We start from the raw sequence: 25,341 nt of genomic DNA on the forward strand, positions 1-25,341 counted from the left end.
GGAGCAGGATTCAGCCCAGGGGACACAAGTGGCACATGAAACCAAAGTACAAAGCAAGAGACCTTAAATAGAATCAAAGACTCACAGGCTGGTTTCTCTTGAAAGGGACCTTAAAGCTCATCCAGTTCCAATCCCCTGCCATGGGCAGGGACACCTTCCACTAGAAGAGCTAGCTGCAAGCTCCATCCAGCCTGGCCTTGGATATTTCCAGGGTTGGGAATGTGCAATACAATCACTAGAACTGATGGGACAGAGGAAAATCAACACTAAGCCCATCCTGAAGGCAGGGGAGGGAAGGAAACTGAGCGTGGCAGGTGCAAGGGAGGATGGAGAGGACCACAGCACCTCAACAACATCACCAAGGACATGGACACCAGCCCTGTGCTCTGCTGCTGGTGCCACTCTGATCCAGAGTGAATTGCACTGCCTGTCTCCCTGTGCTGATGGTTGAACAGCCCATTCTGCAGTGCCTGATGTCCCCGAGCTGTGCCACCCATGGGTGCAACACAGGGGCTCTTGTTGCCCACAGGAACTGTGCAAAGACACTGGAGCAGGATCCTCTCCAGGCTGGAGAGGTTGCAGCTCGTGGGGCAGCACCTGCAGCTCCCAGGGAAAGGGAAGGCAAAACCAGTGAGGACAGGTCCTCTACGCACAGAGGCAGAGCTTGGGGATGTTCTGCCCCTGTGGAATCCTCAGGAGACTTTTCTGACTAACTTTGTGAGACACGGATTCTTCCAGCAAGGCTCTGGGAAGTGCCACCCATGGCAGCAGCTGGGTTTAGCTGGGGTTTGGCACGGGGACCTGTCCTAAGCCAGCCCCAGCAACAGCCCAGCAGCTTCCAGCAGGGTGCCAGCCCTGCAGTGCCCCTGGCAGAGCCCAGCACCTGCAGCCTGACTGTGCTCCAGGATGCTGTTTGTTTGTGATTCACACCACGAGAGGGGCGCTGATCACAGAGCACAGCTGCCCTGCCATATGCAGCAGATTAATTACTCTATCATTTGTTCCCATGGCAGGTCAAAGAGATCATTACCAGCTCAGGAACACGGGTGCTAATAATAGTATTGCTCCCAACCATATTCCAGCATTCAGCTTGTTCCGACTGTTCAGCTCAATAGCAGCTTACACTAATTCCCACCAACTTTTAACACTGTGTTTTGAGAAGTTCACACTCAAACGGCACAAATTCTAATTCACAGCAGGATTAACTCTTCATGCTTTAAACTTAATTACGTGCAGTCAGGTGGGTCTTGATGTTCCTTCCTCCTTAGCTAAACCCAACACACACATTTAACGATTCCTGTGTACATTCACTGATGGAGCTAATTAGGACTCCTGGGGGGCCAAGTGCAACTTTTCCAGTGTTGTCTAAACTGAAAACAAAATGTTCCAGAAGCCACGCTGCACACCCAGGCTCTGCGAGACAACTCGCTCCTGTGAGTCTGCAAAACCCGACGATGTTTGCTGGGACCATGGCTGTGTGTGAGACAGGAGATGCCCAGGGTCACTGTGCCCATGCCCAGGTGGAACCATGGCTGTGTGAGGCAGGAGATGCCCAGGATCACTTTGCCCATGTCCAGCTGGAACCAGGGCTGTGTGTGAGGCATGAGATGCCCAGGATCACCGTGCCCATGCCCAGGTGGAACCAGGGCTGTGTGAGGCATGAGATGCCCAGGATCACCGTGCCCATGCCCAGGTGGAACTATGGCTGTGTGAGGCATGAGATGCCCAGAATCACTGTGCCCATGTCCAGCTGGAACCAGGGCTGTGTGTGAGGCAGGAGATGCCCAGGATCACCGTGCCCATGCCCAGGTGGAACCATGGCTGTGTGAGGCAGGAGATGCCCAGGATCACTGTGCCCATGTCCAGCTGGAACCATGGCTGTGTGTGAGGCAGGAGATGCCCAGGATCACCGTGCCCATGCCCAGGTGGAACCCCTGGCAGCACAGCCCGGCAGAGGAGCCGCCCCTCAGGGCAGAGCCCGGTGCCCGGTGCCGCACAGGGGAACCTGTCCGAAACCCACCGGGGCTCCTCCCAGCGCTCCCGCGAGGCAGGGAGGCCACGGGAAGCCGAAGGGAGGCTGCGTGAGGAGAGCCCAGGATGAGCGTGACAGTGACAGTCGGGCAGACGGGGTCATGGAGCTCAGGGCTCCTGACACCTGGCACTGCCATCTACCCCAGCTGCTGCTGCTGGATCTCCAGCAGCTCCTCTGTGACGTGACGCTGTCCCTGTGCAGCAGCTGCACACTGCAGTACAGAACCGGGGCAGCCCTGGCAGCTGGGCACCGCTCGGGGCTCCTGGCACACGCTGTGCCATCCTCGTTACCAGCAGAGCAGAGCAATTAAACCCAGCCCTGCTGGCAGCTCGCAGCCTCTCTCATTGCCCAGCAGCCTCTCCAGCCTGGCCCAGAGGCAGGAGCCCTGTTTGCCTGCCAGGAGAGTGCACAGCAAAGCCACACCATGACTCACCCCCAAAACCAGGGAAAACCTCAAACCCAGCATCCAGCTGATGCCAAAAGCACCCAGGTAAGCAGACAAGGGAACAAACTCCTATGAAATGCCACAAATACAACTTTGAAACACCCAAAATAAGCCAACAAAGCCCTGTCTTTGCTCAAACTCGTGCAATTACCCTCAAAGAAAAAGGAAGGGGAGGAGACAATCTCAACAAACAGGTGGGGACAGCACTGGGGGCCATCCCATCCTCTCACCTGCCCGTGACACTGCCCCAAATCCCTTCCCCATCTCACCATCTGCTTTCCTTACAGCTGGGTCACATCTTTTGTCACACATCTGTGAACAGCAGTGAGAAATATCAACTTCAACAAATTCCTGATAAACTGTAGAATCAATTGAATGAAATCAAAACCTTTCCCTCTCTCAGCCTCTGTTTTCACACTTGACATCTTGAGCATTTTCCAGTTAGATTTAATGAGCAGAAAGTGTTCTCTTTTTTATTCCCTAAAGGCAAATACTATTTTCTACCTCCTGGGGAAAAAATTGTTCAAAATCTACTTCCTTTTGATCAAGAAACGGAGAGAAAAAGTCTAAATGTTTCTTAAATTAGCCTACTAGTATCCAGAAATATCAAAAAGCCATTCTAATGGATATATATGTCTCCTCATACAAAGGAGAATATGCACATTTGCTGCGAGAGGAGGGGCAAGCGTTGTGCTCACTGTGAGGATGGAGCTGCAGTGTCTGACAGGCACACAGATAAACCCTTCCTGGAAAAGCTGTGAGAGCACAACCTGCCTGTCCCTTCCAGCCTGGAAACCAGCGTCCTACCACAGCCTCACCCCAGCACAAATCATACTCACAGGGCCATAGGGAAAAAAACATGGGGAGAAAAGTTCTGAGTTCCCAAAATTCCTCCTTTTCTTGTCTTTTCCTCCTCTTTGTGTGGCAGCTCTCCAGGAGGTATTTAAGCTGCCAGCCCTTGAGCTGTGCTAGCCCAGGGCAGAATGAAGCTGCCAGGGCCAGCCTGGGGATCACAGCAGGGCTCTGATCCTGGGAGAGTCATGCTCCCCTCCCACCCCTGTGCTGAGCCACTCCCCACCCAGCTGCACCCCAGGGACAGAACTGCTGGGAACAGAACAGCCTGTGAAATCAGAGCTTGGCCACAGCACTACACTGAGCAGAGGAGCCTCCCTGTCCTGAGAGCTCCCCACCTTTCTGGGACATGGCCCCACACCTGCCCTGGGAGCTCCTCATCCTTCTGGGCCATGGCCCCACACCTGCCTTGGGAGCTCCTCACCCTTCTGGGACATGGCCCCACACCTGCCCTGGGAGCTCCTCATCCTTCTGGGCCGTGGCCCCACACCTGCCTTGGGAGCTCCTCATCCTTCTGGGACATGGCCCCACACCTGTCCCAGGAGCTCCCCACCCTTCTGGGACATGGCCCCAGAGCTGCCCTGGGAGCTCCTCACCCTTCTGGGACATGGCCCCACACCTGCCCTGGGAGCTCCCCACCCTTGTGGGACATGGCCCCACACCTGTCCCAGGAGCTCCCCACCCTTGTGGGACATGGCCTCACACCTGCCTTGGGAGCTCCTCATCCTTCTGGGACATGGCCCCAGAGCTGCCCTGGGAGCTCCTCATCCTTCTGGGACATGGCCCCACACCTGCCCTGGGAGCTCCTCATCCTTCTGGGACATGGCCCCACACCTGCCCTGGGAGCTCCTCACCCTTCTGGGCTGTGGCCCCACAGCTGCCCATCAGAGCCTCCTCACCCACACCAGAGACCCAAATCCCACCCAGCAAAGCGCCACTCCAGCCTTCTCCTGCAAACAATGGAGCCTCCCAGCTACCTGTTTGCAGCATCTCCAAGGGAAACGAACCAAGTGCTGACACTGAATCATCCCCAGACAGGAGCCTCTCCACAGAAGGCCCTTCCCAGCTGCTTCAGGCAAACCAAGGTTGACTTTGCATACACGTAGGCATTTGTTTTTCCTCTAAACACTGCCGTGTTAACTGCTGGCTGACTCCTCTGGCTCCGGCAGAAGTTGGGGAGTCCAGAGGCAGCTGCTGCTGCATCCCCAGTGCAAGAGGAGATGCTGGTCCAGCTGATGCCTGTTATTTTTTAAAATAAATATGTAATTTACAATATTGAACAAAATATGAAATAAATGCCACTTGTCACTATCCAATGCTACAACTTCCCTTAAGCCTGTAATTACTTAGAAAAGCCTTTCACTACTCAGATCTCCCACAGATTTTCCCCCAGTAAGTTCAGGCTGAAGCTGATGAGTGTCAGCTGAAAGACAGGAGTTGATTTCAGCCTCTTTGTCCTTCAGACTGATCTATCCCACAGCCCAGGAGAAGGGACCAATTGGGTGTTATTCATGTTCACTGAGAGTGCTCCAAGAGCTGGAGCCCGGGCTGGCGTGGCCATGGAGGTCACAGTGCCCAGGTCCCCTCTGGCGATGGCTCTCACAGGGATGCCAGGTGCCAGCACGGAGAGGGATGGAAGGGATAGGGCTCATCTCCCAGGGGAGAGCAGGGGAATGGCCCTGAGTCAGGACCTGCTGAGCCCCAGCCCACCCAGCCCTGGGGCCGCTGTCCCCAGGGTCCCCAGGAGTCCCCAGCCAGCCACACCTCACTCCCCTGGCCACTGCTCACCCTACGCTGCCCGAGGTGACAAAGCCCAGGGTGAAACAGAGATTTTGGGAGTTCACTTGAGTTAACAAAATCAATTAACCATTTAAATTTTAGCTTGTAGAATTATGTGTTGAATTTTAATATTTTACTTAGAAACTTCCACCAAGGTACAAAGGGCATAGGGAAATGCAAATTTCTGAAGCTTCTTGCATAAAGAACAATACCAGAGGAGACCAAGGACACAAAGAGCCCAGACAAAGGGGCTCCTCTGCCTCCAAGCCCCTCAAGACTGACAGATGCACTCAGGTAAGCACCAAAGGACACGTGCAAAGGAGAAAAATTCAAACGTTTAACCATGAGGCAGACCAAGACCTGGTGCCATCCCATGGGGCACAGCCACGCCCTGAGTGCTACAGCCACAGAGCCACAGACAGGCACCGGTTTGCATCTTTAAACATAAGGTGTTTTTCCATGTCTTTTGGGCAAGAAGTACTCAAAATGCATTAATGCCTTGCTCTGTTAACAAAGAAACTATGGCAACACACACAGAGCTGCCAAGAGAATTACTGAAACAAGGTTTAATAGTTAATAAGCAGCCAGATGATGTCAGATTCATCTATTAAGACCAGTTTATATCTGCCTATTAGAACTTAATGTCCCAGAAAGTTGGGTTGGCCAGGATTAAATAGTCTTCCTTTTAGCCCAATTATCAGCAATAAAACCAATTTTCTAAAGAATAGGGTAGAGTTATCCAAAGTGTGGCCAGACCAAGCCTGTATTTTGTAGCACGCTTATAATGTTCCTTTTGTTAAGGAGCAATTTGCTAGATGTCAGAGATGTGAATCAAAATTTAATGCATATGCCTGTGTGTGCTATGGAAATGGCAATTGCAGCAGTTGCTCGCAGCACACCCCGACTGCCAGGCAGCACAGGAAACCAAAAGCTTTTATTCCCATTTATGTCAGTGCATTTCTGAGTGTGCTGGAATTGTTCTTTCTAATTGAGGCGATCAAGAATTCTCAAGAAATATTTTTCAGCAAAAATTAGTTTCTAAAATGGAATAATGAATATTTTATGGAAAAGCATTAAGATGCAGATACACCTACAGAGGGTTTTGTTTACCTAGCTGGGCATATCCACCATGAGGAGGCCCTGAGGTCCCCACAGCTGCTCATGTGCTGCTGCCTCTGGGAGCTGGCTGTCCATGCCATCAGGAACCTTCCACAACCTCCAAGCACTGCTTCCTTCCTGTTTATTAAAGCAGCTGCTGCTTGCTTTGTGCTGATGGAGATGCAGCAGAAGGTGCCTCCCTCCCTCTGGCACCATGGCCAGGTCCCAGACCAAGGGCCACTCTTCCCAGCTCGAGGCCACTGAGGCCACCTCCAGTCCCTGCCCGCGCTGCTGCCACGTCAAGGCTTCATTATGGATCACACCCCCAGTTCCAGCACGACTTCCATCCTTGCAGAGCTGCTGTCTAAGCAGGTTCCTCCAAACCCCTCACCCTGCCGCAGCCGCAGGAGCGTCCATGCCCTCACACTGCCTGACACTGTCTGTCTCTGCCGTGCTCTATTCTTAGCAACTCTCAGGCCACCAACCCGTGAAACCATCTCATCTCTGACCTACCACATCTTCTGCAACTTTCCTTCATTGCAGTCTCCAGTGCTGCTTCCCCGGAAATCAATCAGAAACTCTCAAAGCTTTCAGAGGCAAAGACAGGAGATTATTTCTGGACAGTTCCCCGCTCTCTCCTGATCATGTCTGACTCCTTCCGCTCCCTCACGCTCAATGCAAAATTAAAATCTCTGGCAAAAAATTCCTCCTGCGCTTCCTAAAGCTTCCTGCACACCTGTCTCTAAGCGTGGCATCCAGCACTGGAACCTCAGCTGGCCCCAGAGGAGCTCCAGGCGTGGGAGCCGGCCCAGGGGTCACTGTGGGAGCGGGGAGCTTCCCCAAACCCCTCGGACCAGCCCCAGCCCCCGGGCAAGGCAGAACAGCACCCACCAGCTCCACGCTGCCCGAGCCCGTGTGCCCCCAGCACGATGGGTCTGCCTGCTCTGCCCAGCTGAACAGCCCTGGCACCCCACGGCACCGCCCGGGATGGAAAACGGGCCTGGGGCACCGCCCGGGATGGAAAACGGGCCTGGGGAACCACCCAGGATGGAAAACGGGCCTGGGGCACCGCCCGGGATGGAAAACAGGCCTGGGGCACCGCCCGGGATGGAAAACGGGCCTGGGGCACCACCCAGGATGGAAAACAGGCCTGGGGCAGAGCTGGTGCTCAGGGAGGGACCGGGAGCTCACCCGAGCCACCGCGGGAGCCTGGCCTGGCACACCCAGGCAGCCCTGCTGCTTTGGGAACACGAGCTGAGAGATTTAGCAGAATTTCCCCCGTGTACGCAGCCCTCGGCAAAGGAAAACGCTGAACAGCTTTAAGGCTCAGCTCCTCATGTGAACATGTCGGCAGAGATACGGAAACGTTCTCTTCTCTGTGAAGTGAACAGCTGAGTAATGGTACCAGATGGACCATATTTGGATCTCTCTCTCATAAATACAAGATTCACCATTTGGAATTAAACGAGAAGAGCAGCTGTCCATTGTCCCACTTGGAGGAGTTTTGTTCATCAAATAAGCAGGAGCCAGGTGTCTGTGGCAGGAAAATCACAGAATCCCAGGGTCACCGGGGCTGGAAAAGCCCTCCCAGCCCAGGGAGTCCCAGCTGGGCCCATCCCCACCTTGTCCCCAGCCCAGAGCTCTGAGTGCCACCTCCAGGAATTCCTGGGACACCTGCAGGGATGGATCCAACCCTCCCTGGGCAGTGCCAATCCCTGAGCCCCTTTCCATGGGGAAATTCCTGCTGGTTCCACCCTGAGCCTGCCCTGCCCAGCTGGGGCTCTCCCTCTGCTCCTGTCACAGACTGCCAGCCAGCGCAAGCACAGAAAATGTGCCAGGGAACCCCTGAGTCTCAATTACCAAGGAATCAGGATGATGATTATTGGGGTTTCAAAACCAGACAAGGTTCCTGCTCAGCCAAGAGTCCTGCCATTTTGTCCCAAGAGCAGTGCCACTGGAAGGGGTACAGCTATTCCCCTAATCCTGCAAAAAGGAAGGGCTGGAGTTTAGGGAAGGTTGCTTATCCCGTCTGTATTTTGCTACACAGACCCCACAACAGCTACAAAAATAAGCAATAATTAAACAGCAACCTAATCTATTGTCTTTCTTTATCATAAATTATGAATTACTGAATTATGGACACTCATTAAATCCAGAAGGCTGCTAAATAAAAGGTATCAACATCCAGAACTCCCTGACCTAGTGCCCACACAACTTAATGCACAGCTCTGGTGACACAGCTCCTGGCAGGGCTGGCTGCAAGGTGCTGGAACAGCTCTGAATGCCTGAGAAGCACCCCAAAACCAGTGTGTGGGGTGCTGGCCCCCCAAAAGCGTTGGTGGGCACCCCAAAAACGCTGACGGGACCTCAAAAGCACTGATGGGCACCCTAAAAGCACTGATGGGCCCCCAAAAGCACTGATGGGCCCCCAAAAGCACTGATGGGCCCCCCAGAAATGTTAATGGTACCCCAAAAGCACTGATGGGCCCCCAGCCCCATGCCAGGGAAGGGAGGAGTTGAGGGCCAGCCACAGGGCTCTCCCACAGCACACAGAGGTGCTGTCAGAGCTCTTCCCTTTCCAGATGAAACCCCCCCCAAGGATGTACATTCATTTCTGTCAGCCTTCAGTTCTGGAGCACAATAAGCCATCTTTATCTTATTATTTGAAGAAGTAAATTTTCCATAGGAAAGTGGAGCTTTGCCTCTTTCAGAAATAAGGCTTTTCTCTCCATAATTGCCATTAAGTAATGGACACTCATTTAATTAAAGGCTCTCTTTAATTTGACAAGAATCTCTAGAAATAATTTCTCCCTAGGATTACCCCTTGGAGAGGTTTTCTGACAAGATGTAATTGAGACTGACCTTCACTGGGAGTGGGGGGAGCTCACAGAGCCCTGTTCAGGAGCTTAAGGATAAGGGTTGGGGGATCTGAAACACAGCCAGTGGTCTCTTACGCCCTCCTGAATAACCCTAGAGTCCCAAAGTAATTTTTTCAGAAAAATTTCAAACCCTTGCCTTAATCCAGCCTCATCCCTGTCAATGGCCCCGTGGAGTGAAGGGAAATGGGAACCGTTTCCAGAGATCATTTGAAATTCCTGTTTTTAATTAATAACGTCAAACATGTGCTGCACATTTCAATGGGGTTTGAGAGACATGCTCATGGTAAATGATTCCTTGTTAAATAATTATGAAATGCAAAGTCATTGCCAATTTACCATTGCCAGACAATGCTACAGCTGCTTTCACACGACACAATAGGCTCAGGCTTTAAGACACATTCTTCAAAGGCAATAAGTGATGAGCAGGAAAATCAGGCCCTTTTCATGTCAGCAGTTGAGGATCCCCACTGTTTTGAACAGAGAACTTACTCAGAGACTGAAATATTGAATTGCTGCTAGATACCTGAAGCTGCTGCCTCAAAATCATTGCAGACACAGACGTGGTTTTCTCTCTTTTCTGATATTTCTGTTTCCTTGCTCACTTCCCCACAGCTCACGCAGCCACTCGGGGTGACATCCCTGCTCAGCCTCTGCCTCTTCTGGCACACAGCACATGGAGCCCAGCGCAGGTGCTGGGGCTGCAGCTGACAGCAGCTTCGGGGCCAGCTGCAGGCTGCCAGTGGGTCTTTAATAACCACTCCTCACCTGAGCAGAACATCTTTGTTTATGCCTAACACGCCACCTGACAGTCAGCAGCATACGAGGAAGGAGTGTAATTAAATCTCTACTGTAATTGCCAAAACAAACAAACGTTGATTTTGCTCTCTTGCCAATGCGGATTTGCAGCGGAAGCAGGAGGATGCAGGAGTTGGGGGTGCTGTGGTGGACAGGAGGAGGCAGAGGGTGCTGGGGTTGGTGAGCAGTGCCGATTCCGGGCACTGGGAGCAGCTGCCTCTGGCACATCCCGAGCTCCATGGGGCATGGAAGGGCCATGGGGCAGAGCCAGTGGTGTCACACAGAAATGGTAATGAGACCAGCCCAGCAAGCACCCTGTGCCCTCACTGGAGAGCTCTCCTCTCAACTGCTTTTTAATTAACTGCCAGTAATTAGTGTCACCCAAGCAGCTCAGCAGAGTGCCTCTCCATGGCACCTCGCTGCCCTGCAAACACAGAGTGCTCTAATTAGGAGTGATCTCAGCCAGGGTGTTGGGGCTGTGTGGCACAAACCCAGCTCCCTGGTGCTGACCCGCTGGTCACGCTGCACCGGGGCACCCACTGGGCTCCCAGAGGGGAGGGTGTGTGTGTGTCTCCCTCCTGGGCACACTGATCCCTTAACACCACCCAGCTGGACACACACAGAGCTCAGATGCAGTGGGCAGCCTGGGCACTGCACTGGGAGAGCTCCAGTGTCAGAGGCACCAGCAGAGGGGGACAAGTGTAAAATCACTGAAGCTATCAATCTAAAAGAAGCAGGAGCTCCAACAGCAGAATTTCCCTCCTGCCCCAGCTCATGTCCCAGCACCCTGGCTGCAGGGCTGCTACCAGGACACCCCACGTGCCCTGGTGCCAGCTGTGGGCAGCAGGAGCCAGCAGCAGGGCACAGCACAGCCTGGGCTCCAGACAGAGGAATGGGTCACTTCACTCATCCGTCATCACACACTGACACCCCACATGCCTGCAGAGAGGACTCTGTGACCCAAGGGACGCTCGGGACCAAGGACAAACCAACACGGCCTAAGCAGGAGCATCACTGCTGGGCTGTGCTGGGAGCACCTGGCAAACCCCTGCGCTCAGAGCCACCAGAACAGCCAGGAGCTCAGCTGCAGGCAGAGCTGCACCCCATCCTGATGCAGCAGACACCCTCTGGAAGCACCTGCAGAAGGGACTGAGGAATGTAGGGCATGGATCTGACAGCACCGCGCAGCTCTGCTCCAGCCCAGCACCACAAACACCATGCACAGACCTACTTTGCAGCAAACCTCGTGCTGCATTTGCATCGTGCTGAGACACAAAGAACTTGCAAGCACTGGGGCTTCACTGGAAGGTTTAAAAACAATCCTGGGGAGCGGAGCTCCCACTTGGGTCACGCACGGGAAACCTGATCTTGGTCTGTCAGAGGAGCCTCAGTCACTCCTCACAGCAGATCCCGCTGAGAACACCAGCATGAGACAGGCTGGGGGCAGCTGAGGGCCAGAAAGGGACCCTGTCCAGATAGGTACAGCCATGGTACGTCCCCATCCTAAAGAAAAGAATTCCTTCTTCTGCAGATACGTCTGCAATTGTGGCACCGCAGGCAATGTCCCGTGTTCAGTGATGACTCCTGGCTGCAGGCACGGATGTGACCTCTCTCCATGCAGTGAGGAGGCTGTGGCTGTGGCACAGAAGAGGCTCTCTGGTCAGACACACCCCAGCTCCAGACAGAATCCTGCCTGTACCCAGCTTTGGCCAAGGCCAAGGAGACTGGCACTACCTGTGTGTACTGAAAGCCAAGGGTGGGTCCCCAAACCCTGGCTGGGGCTGTCAGCTCCCCCGGCACAGGGCCCTGCTCCTGCCTGCTGGGCAGGGCCACATCCCACGGCCCACTGCAGACTCCTTGCTCCTAAACAAATCCTACAATGCTGTGCTTTGCTCCAAGCCCCAGCCAGGCACCCAGGGCAGGGTGACTGGGGTGCAGGCACACACAGGGTGCCCCAGCAGCCTCGGGTATGGAACAGAGAGGAGGGTAGAGCACCCGGCCAGCCGGGCACAGCCCCGCTGCCCGCTCCTCGCCGCTCCCGGCTTCCAGGGCCCTTCCCTGCTGCTCCTTTTCTTTATGCTCCGTGCCACTAACAGGGTACATTGGAAACAACCGACTATTTCTTTAGATAGCAACAGCCAGACGTGAGCACCCTGGCACTGCAGGCTCCAGGCTCTGGGGTCCCAGGAGCTGCCAGGCTGTGACAGTGACTGGAGCCAGGACTGCAGGCTCCAGGCTGTGTGCTGGGGTCCCAGGAGCTGCCAGGCTGTGGTGGCACTCACAGGGCAATGGGGACAAGAACATGGTCACACAGGGACAGCAGCAGCTGCTCCTGCCCGGCTGGCTCCGCTGGCAGGTGCCCCAGGAGCACACCTGGAGATGGGGGCTCAGGGATGTCACCTGGCACAGGAGGGGCACGGGGAGGTAGGAGGACTGCGGTCTGCTCGGGGAAAGCAGAGCAGAAGGAGTGGGTGGCTGTGCACAGGTGGGCAGAGCTGTGCTGAGGGACAGGCTGGGCTGTGGTGGCACAGGGGACCCTGGTCCCAGCAGCCCGTCCCGTTGCTATGGCAATACAGAGAATAAGGAGCAGCACGAGCCATCCTAGACATGCACCAGCTGCTGAGGTGAAATCCAATGCACCTCTTCATGTGCAACCCTATCCCTCCCTCCTGCTGCCCACAGCTGCAGGGAGAAGGGCAAACAGCAGGGCTCTGTGCTGAAGGCTCAGGAAACGGCTCACAAGGACACAGCAGACAGCCCATGGCCAACTTCAGTACCACAGTGCTTGGGAAGGCCCTGACACTGGGCTTGGAAGACTTAAAATATTAATTAATAGAAAAGCCAGCAGTAGAGCCACATTAAATCCAATCACCACAGGTAACCGAAGCCCTCAGACCTGGCAGGTTTTTTCTGTGCACCCAAGGAGAGCCACAAAAGCTGCTCAGGGCAGAGAGGAGAAGGAGCCACCCACATCTGGTTTAACTCTGTGTTCCAGGCAGCAACAAACAGCGAGGTATTGTGACCAAACTGCTGGGCTCACTGCAGCAAGCAGCGTGTGAGGGATCACACACAGGCATTCTCAAGTGAGAACTTAGAACCATTGATAACAAGACAGAATTCAGCAATCCCTTTTTTTTTAAATCACACAACAGGGTTTAAGAGGTCTGAGACAAACACAGGTCTGCTGGGGAACAACCTACCTCATTCTCTTTGATATAATCTAGTCCATCTTTTATTTTATGTCTCCTGATCACCACTGCTTTTCCCAAATCTGTCCAGAAGCATTGCAGTTTACTGCAATATGTACCAATCCTAGGACAACAACTCTTTGTAACATAGAGAGCCCAAGAATATTTTCTACAATCAGCTGCTTCTGGTTTTCCATCAAAAGAGGCTTTTACTACTTGCCACACCAGCAAATTCATTGAAAGACAGCCTTGTTCCTCCTGCTGTGTCACTGGGGCTGCTGACAGCTACCAGAACACTGGGAAAATACACCAAAAAGTCAAACTGTGCACCAGCCATGTTGCATTTGAGCCGCAAGAGATGCAACAGCAGAGACATTTCATTTCAAAATGCCATTTCCTTGTTTTCTGCACTCCAGCACTGCTGCACACACTGCACTGAAGGATGGTCTCTGCTGCAGCATTTCACACCACTGAAGCAACAAAGAGAAAATCAAAAAGAATAGAAAAAGTCTCCTGGGAAAGAGCTGAATTGGCAGCTATGCTCATTTCTTGGCAATTGCATGGATCAGCACCATGAAAATACAGTGATGTCTGGTTTGGAGTTGTGGTTTTTAACATGGGCATGTCGATGAATGCACACCCCCACCACGACCTCCTCCATGGCATGGAAAGGGCTCAGGGACTGGCACTGCCCAGGGAGGGTTGGATCCCCATCCCTGGAGGTGTCACCTGGAAGTGGCACTCAGAGCTGAGGACAAGGTGGGGATGGGCCCAGCTGGGACTCCCTGGGCTGGGAGGGCTTTCCCAGCCCCAGGGATTCAGGGGTTCTGTGTGGAGCACCTTTCCCAAGGCAGGATCCCCCCTGTGCCCACACTGGGTGTGAGCAGCAGGCACTGTGTGTGTGTACGCTGCACTTGGACTTAGCTCAGGCATTCCCAGCTGAGACCCTTTTCCTCACGACAGCCTTGTCAACACAGTGCTGATGCCTTGAAAACAAACTCTGGATTTCCCTCTCGAGAGCAGCCACTGGTGGGGTGTGCAGGCTCCGGGGTGCTATTTCAGGCACAGGGCCCTATCTTTGTCCCAGAGGCTCGTGAGCAGCAGACGTGCTCCCAAAATGCCTCTGGCTGGGATGGGCGATGCTGCTCAGCAGAGCTGCTGCAGCAGCAGTTGAAGGGCTGTGGAAATGCTGCTCCTGCCCTGGCCCTCCCTCCTGTCAGCAGCTGAGCTGAGAGGGCAGGCACGGGGCAGCAGCTCACCAGGGGCTCAGAAGGGAACCCAAGCACCACCAGCAGCTCCAAGAGCCACGGGCCCAAGGCTGGTGAGCACCAACAGGGCTTTGGTGTCTCTGGGACCACCCATGTCCCCACATGCAGGTCTGTCCTCTGCCCCTCATTGAGCTGGGCAGGCATTTCCCACAGTTGTGGCGATGGAAAAGGCTCTTTTGGCAAAGAAGGAAAAATTAGGAGTGTGAATGAGAGGGTATCACTGCCACGTGCTGACAATGACAGTAAATCTGGGAAGGAAAAAAGAACCACAAGAAAGTGTGAATACCTGAAGACATTTTGCTTGAGCCCAGGTGGGAACAGTGACCCCCTTTGGTGCTCCCTACAGTCAACAAGAAGCCTGTTCTTCCTCCTGGAGGTGTCAGAACAGATTCACTCCACGGGCAGACCTCACCCGAGCTCACAGAGGCTGGGCTGACCCAGCTGCCCCTGCAGGACAGTGGCCACAACCACGCAGGATTCATTTCAGCTCCACAAGAAGAGAGCAGACCCAAATTCACAGCAGATGTCAAACAGAATTATTCACCGAGTCCAAATTCTCTGGGGAAAGCAGACATCCTACTCGTGTGATAAATTCTCTGGAGCACAGCGATGTGCAACTCGCTGCGGAGAGGAAGAACCTCCCTGGCAGAGGATGCCCAAGGGAGAGGGCAGCCAGCCCTGGCAGCAGCACGGGGGGCTGCAGGGGGCTGCAGGGGGCTGCAGGGGCAGGCTGGCCCTGGGGAGAGCCCCTGCCCACAGCGACAGCCCCGGGGCTGTGCTGCCTCTGCCTCCCAGCTCCCACCCCAGGGCCGCCCCTGTGCCCCTGCCCTGGCACACCCGCAGAGCAAAGCCCAGGGAATTGCCCGGGCAGCCCGGGCAGGAGAGCAAGAGCAGAGCTGGCAGTGGAAACCCACCTCAGCACCGAGCAGGAGGAGCAGGGTGGCCTCTGCAGAGAGCAGCGGGGGAGGCAGGGGCGCCTTTGGAGATGCCAGGCTAAGAGCAGGGAAAAATCCAAAGCAAGGCCAGGAGCACAAACTGAAACGATTTCCCAAGCAGTGCTGAGGGGCAGCACAGACTGAACTGTTTGTTGATGTTACTCAGCCTTTTGATAAACAGAGGCAATTTGTTCTCTTTAAAAGAAACCCGCTATTTTTTAAATAAATTCACAGATTGATCTTTACATCAGAAAGCCATGCAGAGAAACACACACCAGGCTGAAGCTATTCATTAATCAGTGCCCAGGTCTGCCTCGCTGCAGCTGTGCTTGCTTTGACTGCTCCCGCTGTGGCATTTACCACGCAATGAACCCAGCGGAGCCCACGCGGCACCAGAGGGGCACAGAGCTCCTGGGACGTGGCACAGAGCTGTCCCTGCTGCTCAGGCACTGCCCAGGGACCGTGGCAGCAGAGCTGGCAGCAGGGCTGGCAGCAGGGCTGCCCCTGGCTCCTGAGGAGCGCAGGCAGAGCCAGGCCAGCCAGGGTGGCCGAGCGGCACCGCACAGTGCCACTGCCAGCACCCGCCACGGGCACCTCTGTGCCCACCCAGAGCCCACCCAGAGCTCACCCAGAGCCCACCCAGAGCTCCCTGTGCTGTCTGTGCAGCTGTCCCAAAGCCCATCACTCCCGAGGTGCCCGTCAGCACCCAGGGTGAGCTGTGAGAGTTCCATACTGCAGAAAGAGCAGCTTTTCTCATCTCTGGGAAGGTTTCCCATCAGGTGCTGCCCGCTGCCCTTGCAGTGGGCACGGCAGGAGCCGAGCTGGCGCTGCCCGCAGCCAGCACTGACAGCTCGGCTCTGCTGCTGCAGCTGCCCCTGCTGCTCTCCCCACCAGCCCATGTCTGGGACCTGCAGCAGCAGGCAATGCCAGCCCTGCTGGAAGGTCCCCTGCCAGCCCCAGGGACACGGGGCAGGTGGGCAGATCCCCAGCCACGTGCTCCTGCATGTTATTCCCAAATCACAGGAAGCCCATTCCGAGCTAGTTATGAGGACTGTGGCCTCCTCAGAATACACCAAGTATTAATCTGATTTAATATTTCACTTGAATGGTACTGCCAGTGACTTTTCCTTGATTGCCCTTGTCCCTCTCTGTGCATCAAATGTCCTTCAAATTGCTGTTGTGTTTATTTCCCGTTACTCCTGCTCCATGCAAATAGTCTCAGCTGCCCTGAGGACTCATTTCACCCCAACCTCCTCTCCTCAGATCTCCCACAGACACATGAGCCCCTTGAGAATGGCTTTTCTTGAGACTTGAGCCAGCACTACTGCGAAGGGACCACGGCCAACAGGGTAGAGAGGGCCAGCACAGTCATTAAACAGCTCTGAGCAGCAATCCCAATGCTGCTGTGGAACCACACACCTCCAGGACTTGAAATTGCTGGATTCCCAGGATTTAACCTATCTCTGCATTACATGACACACTGCAAAGCTTCATGCCTAGAGAAGTTTTTCATGCTTGGCGGGAATGAGGAGCAGTGGCTCTGCCAGGGACACAGAGCCCACGGAGGGGCAAAGCACCCCAGGTCCTGGGCAGCCAGAACAAAGCCCTGCTGACAATGCTAAACACAGCTTTGCGACATCCCCTTGCAATCCCCACTCCCTCCTCCCCCACTTACTTACTTAGCTACCACTTTGATAATACAGAAAGGCTTTTTTCCCTTGTGTTTAAATACCAGGGAAGGCATCTGGGCTCCCAACCCACAGCCATGAAAGTCAGACTATTAGAAAAGTTCTCCCTGCAGTCTGGGCAGGGAACACTCCAGTCAGTGGTGTGCAGTGCATGGAAGCTTAATACATCTGTACCTAACCCCAAATAAGTTGTAACTGCGATTTTACAGCTGCCTTGCTGGGCAATAAACAACAGATTTCCAGTGAAAGGGCAGCGTTTCCTGCCCAGCTGAGGTGACAGAGCTGGGTTCTGTGAGGAGCATGGCCAGCAGCAGGGACAATGTCAGGGGACCAGGGGACACAGCCAGGCCGTGCTGGCTGCCCCAAGACCAGAACGTGGTGTATGGCACTGATCACCTCAGAAGAGAGAGAGAAACTTTTCCTTGGATCTGTTGCCCAGGTCCCTCTCCCAGCAGCACAACAGGATGTCCCCAGATCTGTCACAAACCTGGCCAGAAGGGTTTGGGTTCCCTCAGAGGTGAAGGACACAGGACAAGGGAGGTCAGGTTTTGCTCCCCATCCTTCCATGCCCCTGTTCCCCCAAACATGCCCTTGTTTCCCTGAAGGTCCCAAGCCCTGGAACAAAAAGTTACGGGGAGGAACCCCAAGCTGAAAAGCTGCTGCTGAGAGCCATGGAGAATGTTGGACATCTCACTGCCGTGGAAGGGGAAGTGAAGGCAGGAACACAAACAGATCGCCACCCTGCAAGGACCGAAGCCTGAGCGGCACGGGGCAGGTGACAAGGACAGCGGGTCCGGGAGCTGCCCAAAGCTGCCCAGCAGCCTCGGGCAGGACAGGCTCTGGAGGGGCTGCAGGATCGGGGGCAGCCAGGGCAGGCTGGGCTGGGCTGGGCAGGGCAGGGCAGGCTGGGCAGGGCAGGGCTGGGCTGGGCAGGCTGGGCAGGCTGGGCAGGGCAGGCTGGGCTGGGCTGGGCTGGGCAGGGCAGGGCAGGCTGGGCAGGGCAGGTTGGGCTGGACAGGGCTGGGCAGGCTGGGCAGGGCAGGGCAGGCTGGGCAGGGCAGGGCAGGCTGGGCAGGGCTGGACAGGGCTGGACAGGGCGGGCTGGACAGGCTGGGCTGGGCAGGCTGGGCAGGGCAGGCTGGGCAGGGCTGGACAGGCTGGGCTGGGCAGGCTGGGCAGGGCAGGCTGGGCTGGGCTGGGCTGGGCAGGGCAGGGCAGGCTGGGCAGGGCAGGTTGGGCTGGACAGGGCAGGGCAGGCTGGGCAGGGCAGGTTGGGCTGGACAGGGCAGGGCAGGCTGGGCAGGCTGGGCAGGGCAGGCTGGGCAGGGCTGCCCGCTCTCTCTCTCGCTCTCGCTCTCGCCCTCGCTCCCGCCGTGTGCCGCACGCCCGCAGCGCGCTGCTGTGAACACGGGCACTCTTTGAAGCGGCTCCCGCAGGTTCTGCAGCTCCTCGCCCGTTTCCCCGGGCCGTGCCGCGGGATGGGGCGATGGGAGCAGCCCCGCGTGTGCCCGGAGCGGCCCTTGGGCAGGAGGCACAGCGGGGCTGCCGGAGCTTCCCGCACCGGCACGGCTCCGGCAGCTCCGAAACTCTGAGCCCGAGCGCCGAGCGGCGCCGGGGGAGCGCCCGGCCCCGCGCCGGCACACGCGGCCAGAGCGCGGAGCGAGCACGGCACCGCACAGCCAGCACGGCACCGCACAGCCCCACATCCCGCAGGGCACCGCACACCCAGCACGGCACCGCACACCCAGCACGGCACCGCACAGCCCCACATCCCGCACGGCACCGCACACCCAGCACGGCACCGCACACCCAGCACGGCACCGCACACCCAGCACGGCACCGCACAGCCCCACATCCCGCAGGGCACCGCACACCCAGCACGGCACCGCACATCCACACGCCACCGCACAGCCCCACATCCCGCACGGCACCGCACACCCAGCACGGCACCGCACACCCAGCACGGCACCACACAGCTCCACATCCCGCACGGCACCGCACATCCACACGGCACCGCACAGCTCCACATCCCGCACACCCAGCACGGCACCACACATCCACACGGCACCGCACAGACACCGCACCTGAGCCGGGCCAGCCCCCAGCACACACTTCCCACCACCAGGCTGCTTTACCGGGAGAGCCGTGCCCGTGAGCTATAGAGCTGGAAACGTGCTGAAAAGTTGATTTCGATGCAAGTAGGATAAACACAGGCGCCTGCACCTGACCCCCGTAGAAAACACCATCTGCATTCTGGCAGAGTCAAACAAGAACTGGGGGGAAAAGTGATTAAAACAAAATACTAATCACAATGAAAGTCACTGGGCTGCACCATTAAAACTTTGTACATCAGCAGAAAAAACAAATTCAGCATCAGGACACAGACGGGACCCCTGGACCACTCGCCTCGTGTCAGTGAGGGGAGGCACAGCAAAGCACAAAGCAGCAGATGGCTTCACAGATTCTCATGTATATTTACACACAGTTTTTTTAGTAAACCACTTTGATTCAGGAGAAACCACATCCAAAATGCACTCTTGAAATTCCTCTTCAGACATAATTGCACAGAGAGATAAATCTTGCTGTGGTTTCCCCCTCTCTCATGTAACACAACTGTGGGCAATGCTAATAGCACTGAGTGTGCCCTGTGTTTCCTCCCGCTCAGCCCAGGTGCCCAAGTCCAACTCTGCTAAGCAGTTTTCAGATATCGGGGTTGAAACATTCCCATTGGTTTCACAATTACAGGTTTTCTTCACTTGATATAAAAAATAAATCTAAAATAATTTTTTTTTTCTTCTAAAAAGGAGGACAATGTCAATAAAACTTGCTAGGTTGGTTCCCAGAACAGCAGCAAAATTCCTGCCCAAATGACAAACAAGCCTCATGACTTTTGTGCCTCCTCTTGCTCTCCAGCTCTCTGCCAGGAGGGGACAGCCGGGGTTCGGGCTCTGCTCCAGGAACAGGGACAGGAGCAGAGGGAACGGCCTCAGGCTGGGCCAGGGGAGCTCAGGGTGGAACCAGCAGGAATTTCCCCATGGAAAGGGGGCTCAGGAACTGGAACTGCCCAGGGAGGGCTGGATCCCCATCCCTGGAGGTGTCCCAGGAATTCCTGGACATGGCACTCAGAGCACAGCTTGGACTCCATGATCCTGGAGGCTTTTTCCTGCCCAAAGGATTCTGTGATTCCGTGAGACACCCCAGTGCCCCGTGCCCAGCACAGAGACGTGCCTCAGCCAGCAGACAGGCAGTGCCCACCCCCTGTGGAGAACAAACCCACTCCTCGCGTGAGGAGTTTTTAAAACATCCTTGCAGGTATAAATAACAAACCCTGAAAAGTCCCTGCAGATAAGGGCGTATTTTTCGTGATGGAAAACAGCCCACAGTGGTAATGCAGAACCCACAAGCCCGCTACAATTCACTCCAGCTCACTGAGCCCACCTTACTCCAGCACACAACTCTGAGTGCTCCACCCTGCAGCCCTTCTGCTCTTCTGCCTTGTTTTCTTCTCCCTATCCTTTTCCCCTTACTTTGTTTTTCCTCCTCCTCCATTCATTAACTTTCCCTGTTCACCAGCAGGGTACAACACACCTCACCAAAACCGAGCTCTCTCAAAGGCATCCCTGGGCAGTGTCCCCAGCTGGACAGGCTGGAGCTCCCTCCCTCCCAGCTGATGGAAGTGCAGCTTGCCAGCTTTTCTGTGGGACTGGAACCAGCTGGAGAGCAGCTCCCACAGCCAGAGAAACCCATCTCCCCCACGCCAGGGCTCCCTGGAAGCACACACAAACACACAGGCACTGTCCTTCCGCAGTCAGCCTTCCTGCTAGCTGAGCCCCAGTTGTGAAACGCCCCGAAATCTCTGGCAGGCTGTGTGTGCAAGCAGGGAGCAGTATGGTGTGCATGCTGCAGCAGGCAGGCACCCCAAGGGCTCAGACAGGGGTGCTGTGCCCAACATGCAGCACCAGGCACACCTGAACACACCTGAACACTCCTGAACACACCTGGACACACTGAACCTAGCACCACAGCCACGGTGCTGTGCCCAACACACAGCACCAGGCACACCTGAACACACCTGAACACACTGAACCTGGCACCACAGCAACGGTGCTGTGCCCAACACGCAGCACCAGGCACACCTGAACACACCTGAACACTCCTGAACACACCTGGACACACTGAACCTGGCACCACGGCCATAGTGCTGTGCCCAACACGCAGCACCAGGCACACCTGACACTCCTGAACACTCCTGAACACACCTGGACACACTGAACCTGGCACCACGGCCACGAGAAGGCTCCCGAGTGCGGGGATGGGGACACCACAGCAGCCAGGAAGGGAAGCAAGGAAGGAGCAGCACAGCTGCCCCTTGGGCACAGCTCCCCAGAGCCCAGCTCCACACCGCCCTGGCCCTGGGTGGACCAGCTGAACCAGCACCAGCTTCATCTCTGCCAAAGAACAAGCCCAGCCAAGCACTGGCAGAAAAGATGCTGAAGAAGTGGAGACGGCTGGGAAGGTCCTTAGGACACTCTGGAACACCAAGTTTACTCTTGGAGTCACTCAGAGCTCAACCCACACAGCCCACAAGGCCAGCTGCAGCCGTGCCCTCCCAGAGAGGGGTGACACAGGAGCTCCTGACTGCTCCACACGAGATCCAAGAGCAGCTGGGGCTGCACAGGCGCAGGCTGAGGAGAAATGGCAGTTCTTAACCCAGGGTAAGCAGTGGAGAAGCCTCTGGAGCCAGGAGTTTCACACCAAGAGAGCAAACACATCCTGCTCACCCCCGGGACATCCCCCCTGCACTGCCTCAGCCGTGACAGGAACCAGTGGTCAGTGAAGTCCCAAAACCAGTCCCCAGGAAGCCAGGGACGAAGACTGGAAGCTCTGCAGGATTTGGAGTATGATTTTAGTACTGGTTGTGTTACCAGTGACTACAATAAACGTTAACATTCTATTTACATACACCCTGACAAAATTATCAGGGATTATCTGCTGGATTTCAGCAGTCAGGCTCATCCTTGTTGAGAGATCCATCACAAGGAACCACGTATGGGCAAAATTTGACATACCAAATGTATCTTTTCCTTTTTTATATTTTTAATTGATTTCTCATTATATTGTTGTCACTAGTAAGTCTTCCACAGTATGTCACACACGAACCCAAGTATCAGCTGGTTTCTTTATCTAAGGAAGTTATTGGGATGTCTTAGGAGATCACCATAGCAACCGTGCCATGACAGTAAATATGAGTTCACTGGAACAACGCTGTAATTGCTCTGAGCACTCTAACAAGGAATTATGGAAAAGCAGGAGACATCAAGGAAGCGATGTGCCAATAATTGGGACACGGTGAAAGCACTGATTGAAAGTACCTGGAAGGTGTTCCCAGGCTCCTGTCAGTGGCCACTCAGCTGCAGAGCTCACCCACCCTGCTTGGCTGCACAGGGTAGAATCAAAAGCCTCTCAGAAAAAAATTTTGTTTTCAGAATGTAACTGCAGTGAAGCCTCCGATTTAAGTGTCTTTACTCGGCTTGCTCAGTGTGAATTCTAATAAAAGCTTGTTGGAGAAATAACCAGCTCTTGTGCCAGGAAAAGTTTGCCTGATTTAACCCATCAGCTGCCAGAGCAGCACAGACAGGTGTGGTCCCCTCAGCGAGGGAATGCCAGCAGACCCCGACGCTCACATCACTGCCCCCAGACCCAGACTCGCACGTCTACCTCCAGGTTTATGCAGTGCACAGTTCAGCACCCACACACAGGGATTTTCGCCTGGTGAGTGCCACGGGGCCACGGCAGCGCTCAGGAGCGCCCCGGGGCTCGCCTGCTGGCCCGAGGGCTCTCTTCCCCACCCACAGTCAAAGTTCCTTCCTCTGCTCCTCTGAAATTCCCCCTGCACCCGAGATTTCTAATGCAGCATGGTATTTCACGGCGTATTCCTAAACATCCCCCCCCAGCTTGTATTTTGGGAAAAACCCCAGAGCGGCTTTCTGCACGGGCAGCAGCGCTCGGGCGCTGGTGCCGGCGGCGCTTGGCCCTTCCTCGGTCCAAGCGGGGCCGTCCGTGCACGAACCGAAACTTCGCTGCTGAGCTGTGCCCTCGCCGCCCCCTTCCCACCCCCGCTTTAACGGCGGCGCCCGTGGCCCGTGTCCCGTGTCCCCTGTCCCGTGTCCCCTGTCCCGTGCCCGTGCCCGTGGGGTGCCCGTGGGCAGAGTCCCTGCGTCCTGGGGGAGACAACGCCCGGCCGGACCCCCGCAGCCGGGCACGGCCCCGCCGGGGGCACCGACCCCAGTGCCGGGCGGGGCAGCTCGGTGTCCCGGGACAGGACACCCCGGGCTGGGCACCCCGGGCTGGGCACCCCGGGACAGGGCACCGCGTGGGCAGCGCCGCCGGGGCAGGGCAGGGCAGGGCAGGGCAGGGCAGAGTGCCCCGGAGCTGGACATCCGGGCTGGGCAGGGCAGGGCAGAGCATCCCGGGCAGGGCGGGCACCCCGAGAATCTCGGTCCGCACTCACCGTCCTCCCGCTCGTCGAAGACGGGTCTCTTGGAGGAGGAGGCGCTCGCTCCCATCCTCTTCTTCCACTTGCTCCAGGGAAACATCGGGGCGGGCGGCTGGCATGCCCCGCGGCCTCTCCCCGCCGGCTCCCGCGGCCGGCCCCGCCGCCGCGCTCAGCCGCCCCGCGCCCCGGCGCCGCCCGCCCGCATGGCAGCGCCCGGCGCCGCCGCCTCCCCCCGCTGCCCGCGGCGGCCCCGGCGCGGCGGGGCGGGGACGGAGCCCAGCGGGCCGGGGGAGGCGGGCGGGGCCCGGGGCCGGGGGCGGGCCGGGGGATGCGGGCGGTGGGGCGGAGCAGAGCGGGGCAGAGGGGCCGGGGGATGCGGGCGGAGCGGGGCCGGGCAGAGGGGCCGGGGGATGCGGGCGGAGCGGGGCCGGGCAGAGGGGCCGGGGGATGCGGGCGGAGCGGGGCCGGGCAGAGGGGCCGGGGCCGGGGCCGGGAGCGGGGCGGGTCGGATGCACCTCCCGGCCCCGCCCGCATCCCCCGGGCGCGGGGCTGCGGCCGCGGCCGTGCCGAGGGCGGCGCTCCGGGCCGGGGCCGGGGCCGCCCCCGCGGCTCCCGAGCCGAGCCCCGCCCGGCCCGGTGTCCCCGGCGCCGTTATTTGAGTCTCGCTGGCAAAGACCGCCGGGCAGGAGCTGCGGTGCAGCCCAGCCTTTCCCCGCTCGGCGGTGTCCGTGCCAGCGCACAGCGCTCATCTTGCCTCGCTCCCTGGGCTCACTGCCCTTATCGCAGCTCTCTAGCAGCCATTCCCCCTTGTCCTGACTTGTAAACAGTCTCGCTCCATCCTTTTCCTACGCCCCCTCCAGGCGCTGGAACGCCGCGATTAGGTCGCCGCAAAGCTTTTTATTTTCCACGCTGGCCAGTTCCAGCTCTCTCAGCCTTTCCTCATGGGACAGGTGCTCCGTCCCCCAAACCATCTCCATGGCCTCCTCTGGACTTGCTCCGAAAAGCCGATGTGCTGGCGTCCCCGGGGCTGGAGGCAGCTCTGCAGGTGGGGTCTGACCCGAGCGGGGCAGAATCCCCCGAGCCCCGCTGCCCACGCTGGGATCAGCCCAGCACAGGGGCTCTGGCTCCCGAGCGGGGGCACGGAGTGGGGGGCACGGCCAGCTCCCACCCAGCAGTGCCCCAGCTCCTTCCCGGGCTGTTCCCGACCTGCCCAGCCCGGCCTGCGCTGCCCAGCGCTGCCCCAGGTCTCGGTCCTGCTGCAGCTCATGAGGCTGCGGAGCCTCAGCGTGCTCGTGGCTTGGGTTTCCGTGGCCTGCTGAACGGGAATGCCCCTGGAATGGTTGATGAAAGCTCAGAAATAGCTCTCCGTGCCAGCAGACCACGTCCGAAACGTCACGGCAAGGGACAGCCCTTGAGCCATAGACCTCAGGTGTTACACCGGCAGGACTTCCGTGGCTCCTGAGATGCTGTTTCCCAAGTTTTCATTTAAAATTGATGCTGTTTTCTTTCCCAGCATGTTTTGAAATGGATACATCAGTTATTGTGCTCCTCACAGAATGTATGTGAGGAGGCAATCATTATTTCAATGAGCCTGGAAGTTGTAAAAGGATTACAATGGAAAGGTATCATTTAAGAACAGTTTTCTGAAGGTAAAGAATAGTTCTCAAAGAGTATTTATTTGAAAAATCAGAATTTGCTCTAAATAAAAAGATAGAACACTTCTACACAAGGCAGTAATTTTAGCTTTGTTCAGGTATAGGTTTGTGTTTAAATACACTGTGAATATCTGAGCTATCAGCTTTTCTCCTTCCTTTCTCCTGCCTTTACATTCTGTGGGAAAAGTATGAAAGATGCCATCTATCAGCTTCTGTCAGTTGTCATTTCTT

General features: G+C 56.5%; 1 protein-coding gene across 4 annotated transcripts in view; it reads right to left on the reverse strand.

Annotated features, from left to right (window-relative positions):
* Window positions 1-23,625, reverse strand: part of STK32C (serine/threonine kinase 32C) — a 67,984-nt gene extending 44,359 nt beyond the window's left edge. For 3 of the 4 annotated variants that reach the window (XR_002466525.2, XM_077784766.1, XM_021542432.2), the window contains exon 1: window positions 23,471-23,625. Coding sequence is in view for 2 of the 4 variants with exons in the window: in XM_077784766.1 (XP_077640892.1) it covers window positions 23,471-23,555 (85 nt within the window). In the remaining 2 variants the exon portion in view is untranslated. The remainder of the gene's footprint in view (window positions 1-23,470) is intronic. The other variant, XM_021542435.3, reaches the window with a different exon arrangement.
* Between the last annotated feature and the right edge of the window lie 1,716 nt (window positions 23,626-25,341).

The sequence above is a fragment of the Lonchura striata genome, chromosome 7, assembly GCF_046129695.1.
Source record: "Lonchura striata isolate bLonStr1 chromosome 7, bLonStr1.mat, whole genome shotgun sequence".
Taxonomy (NCBI): domain Eukaryota; kingdom Metazoa; phylum Chordata; class Aves; order Passeriformes; family Estrildidae; genus Lonchura; species Lonchura striata.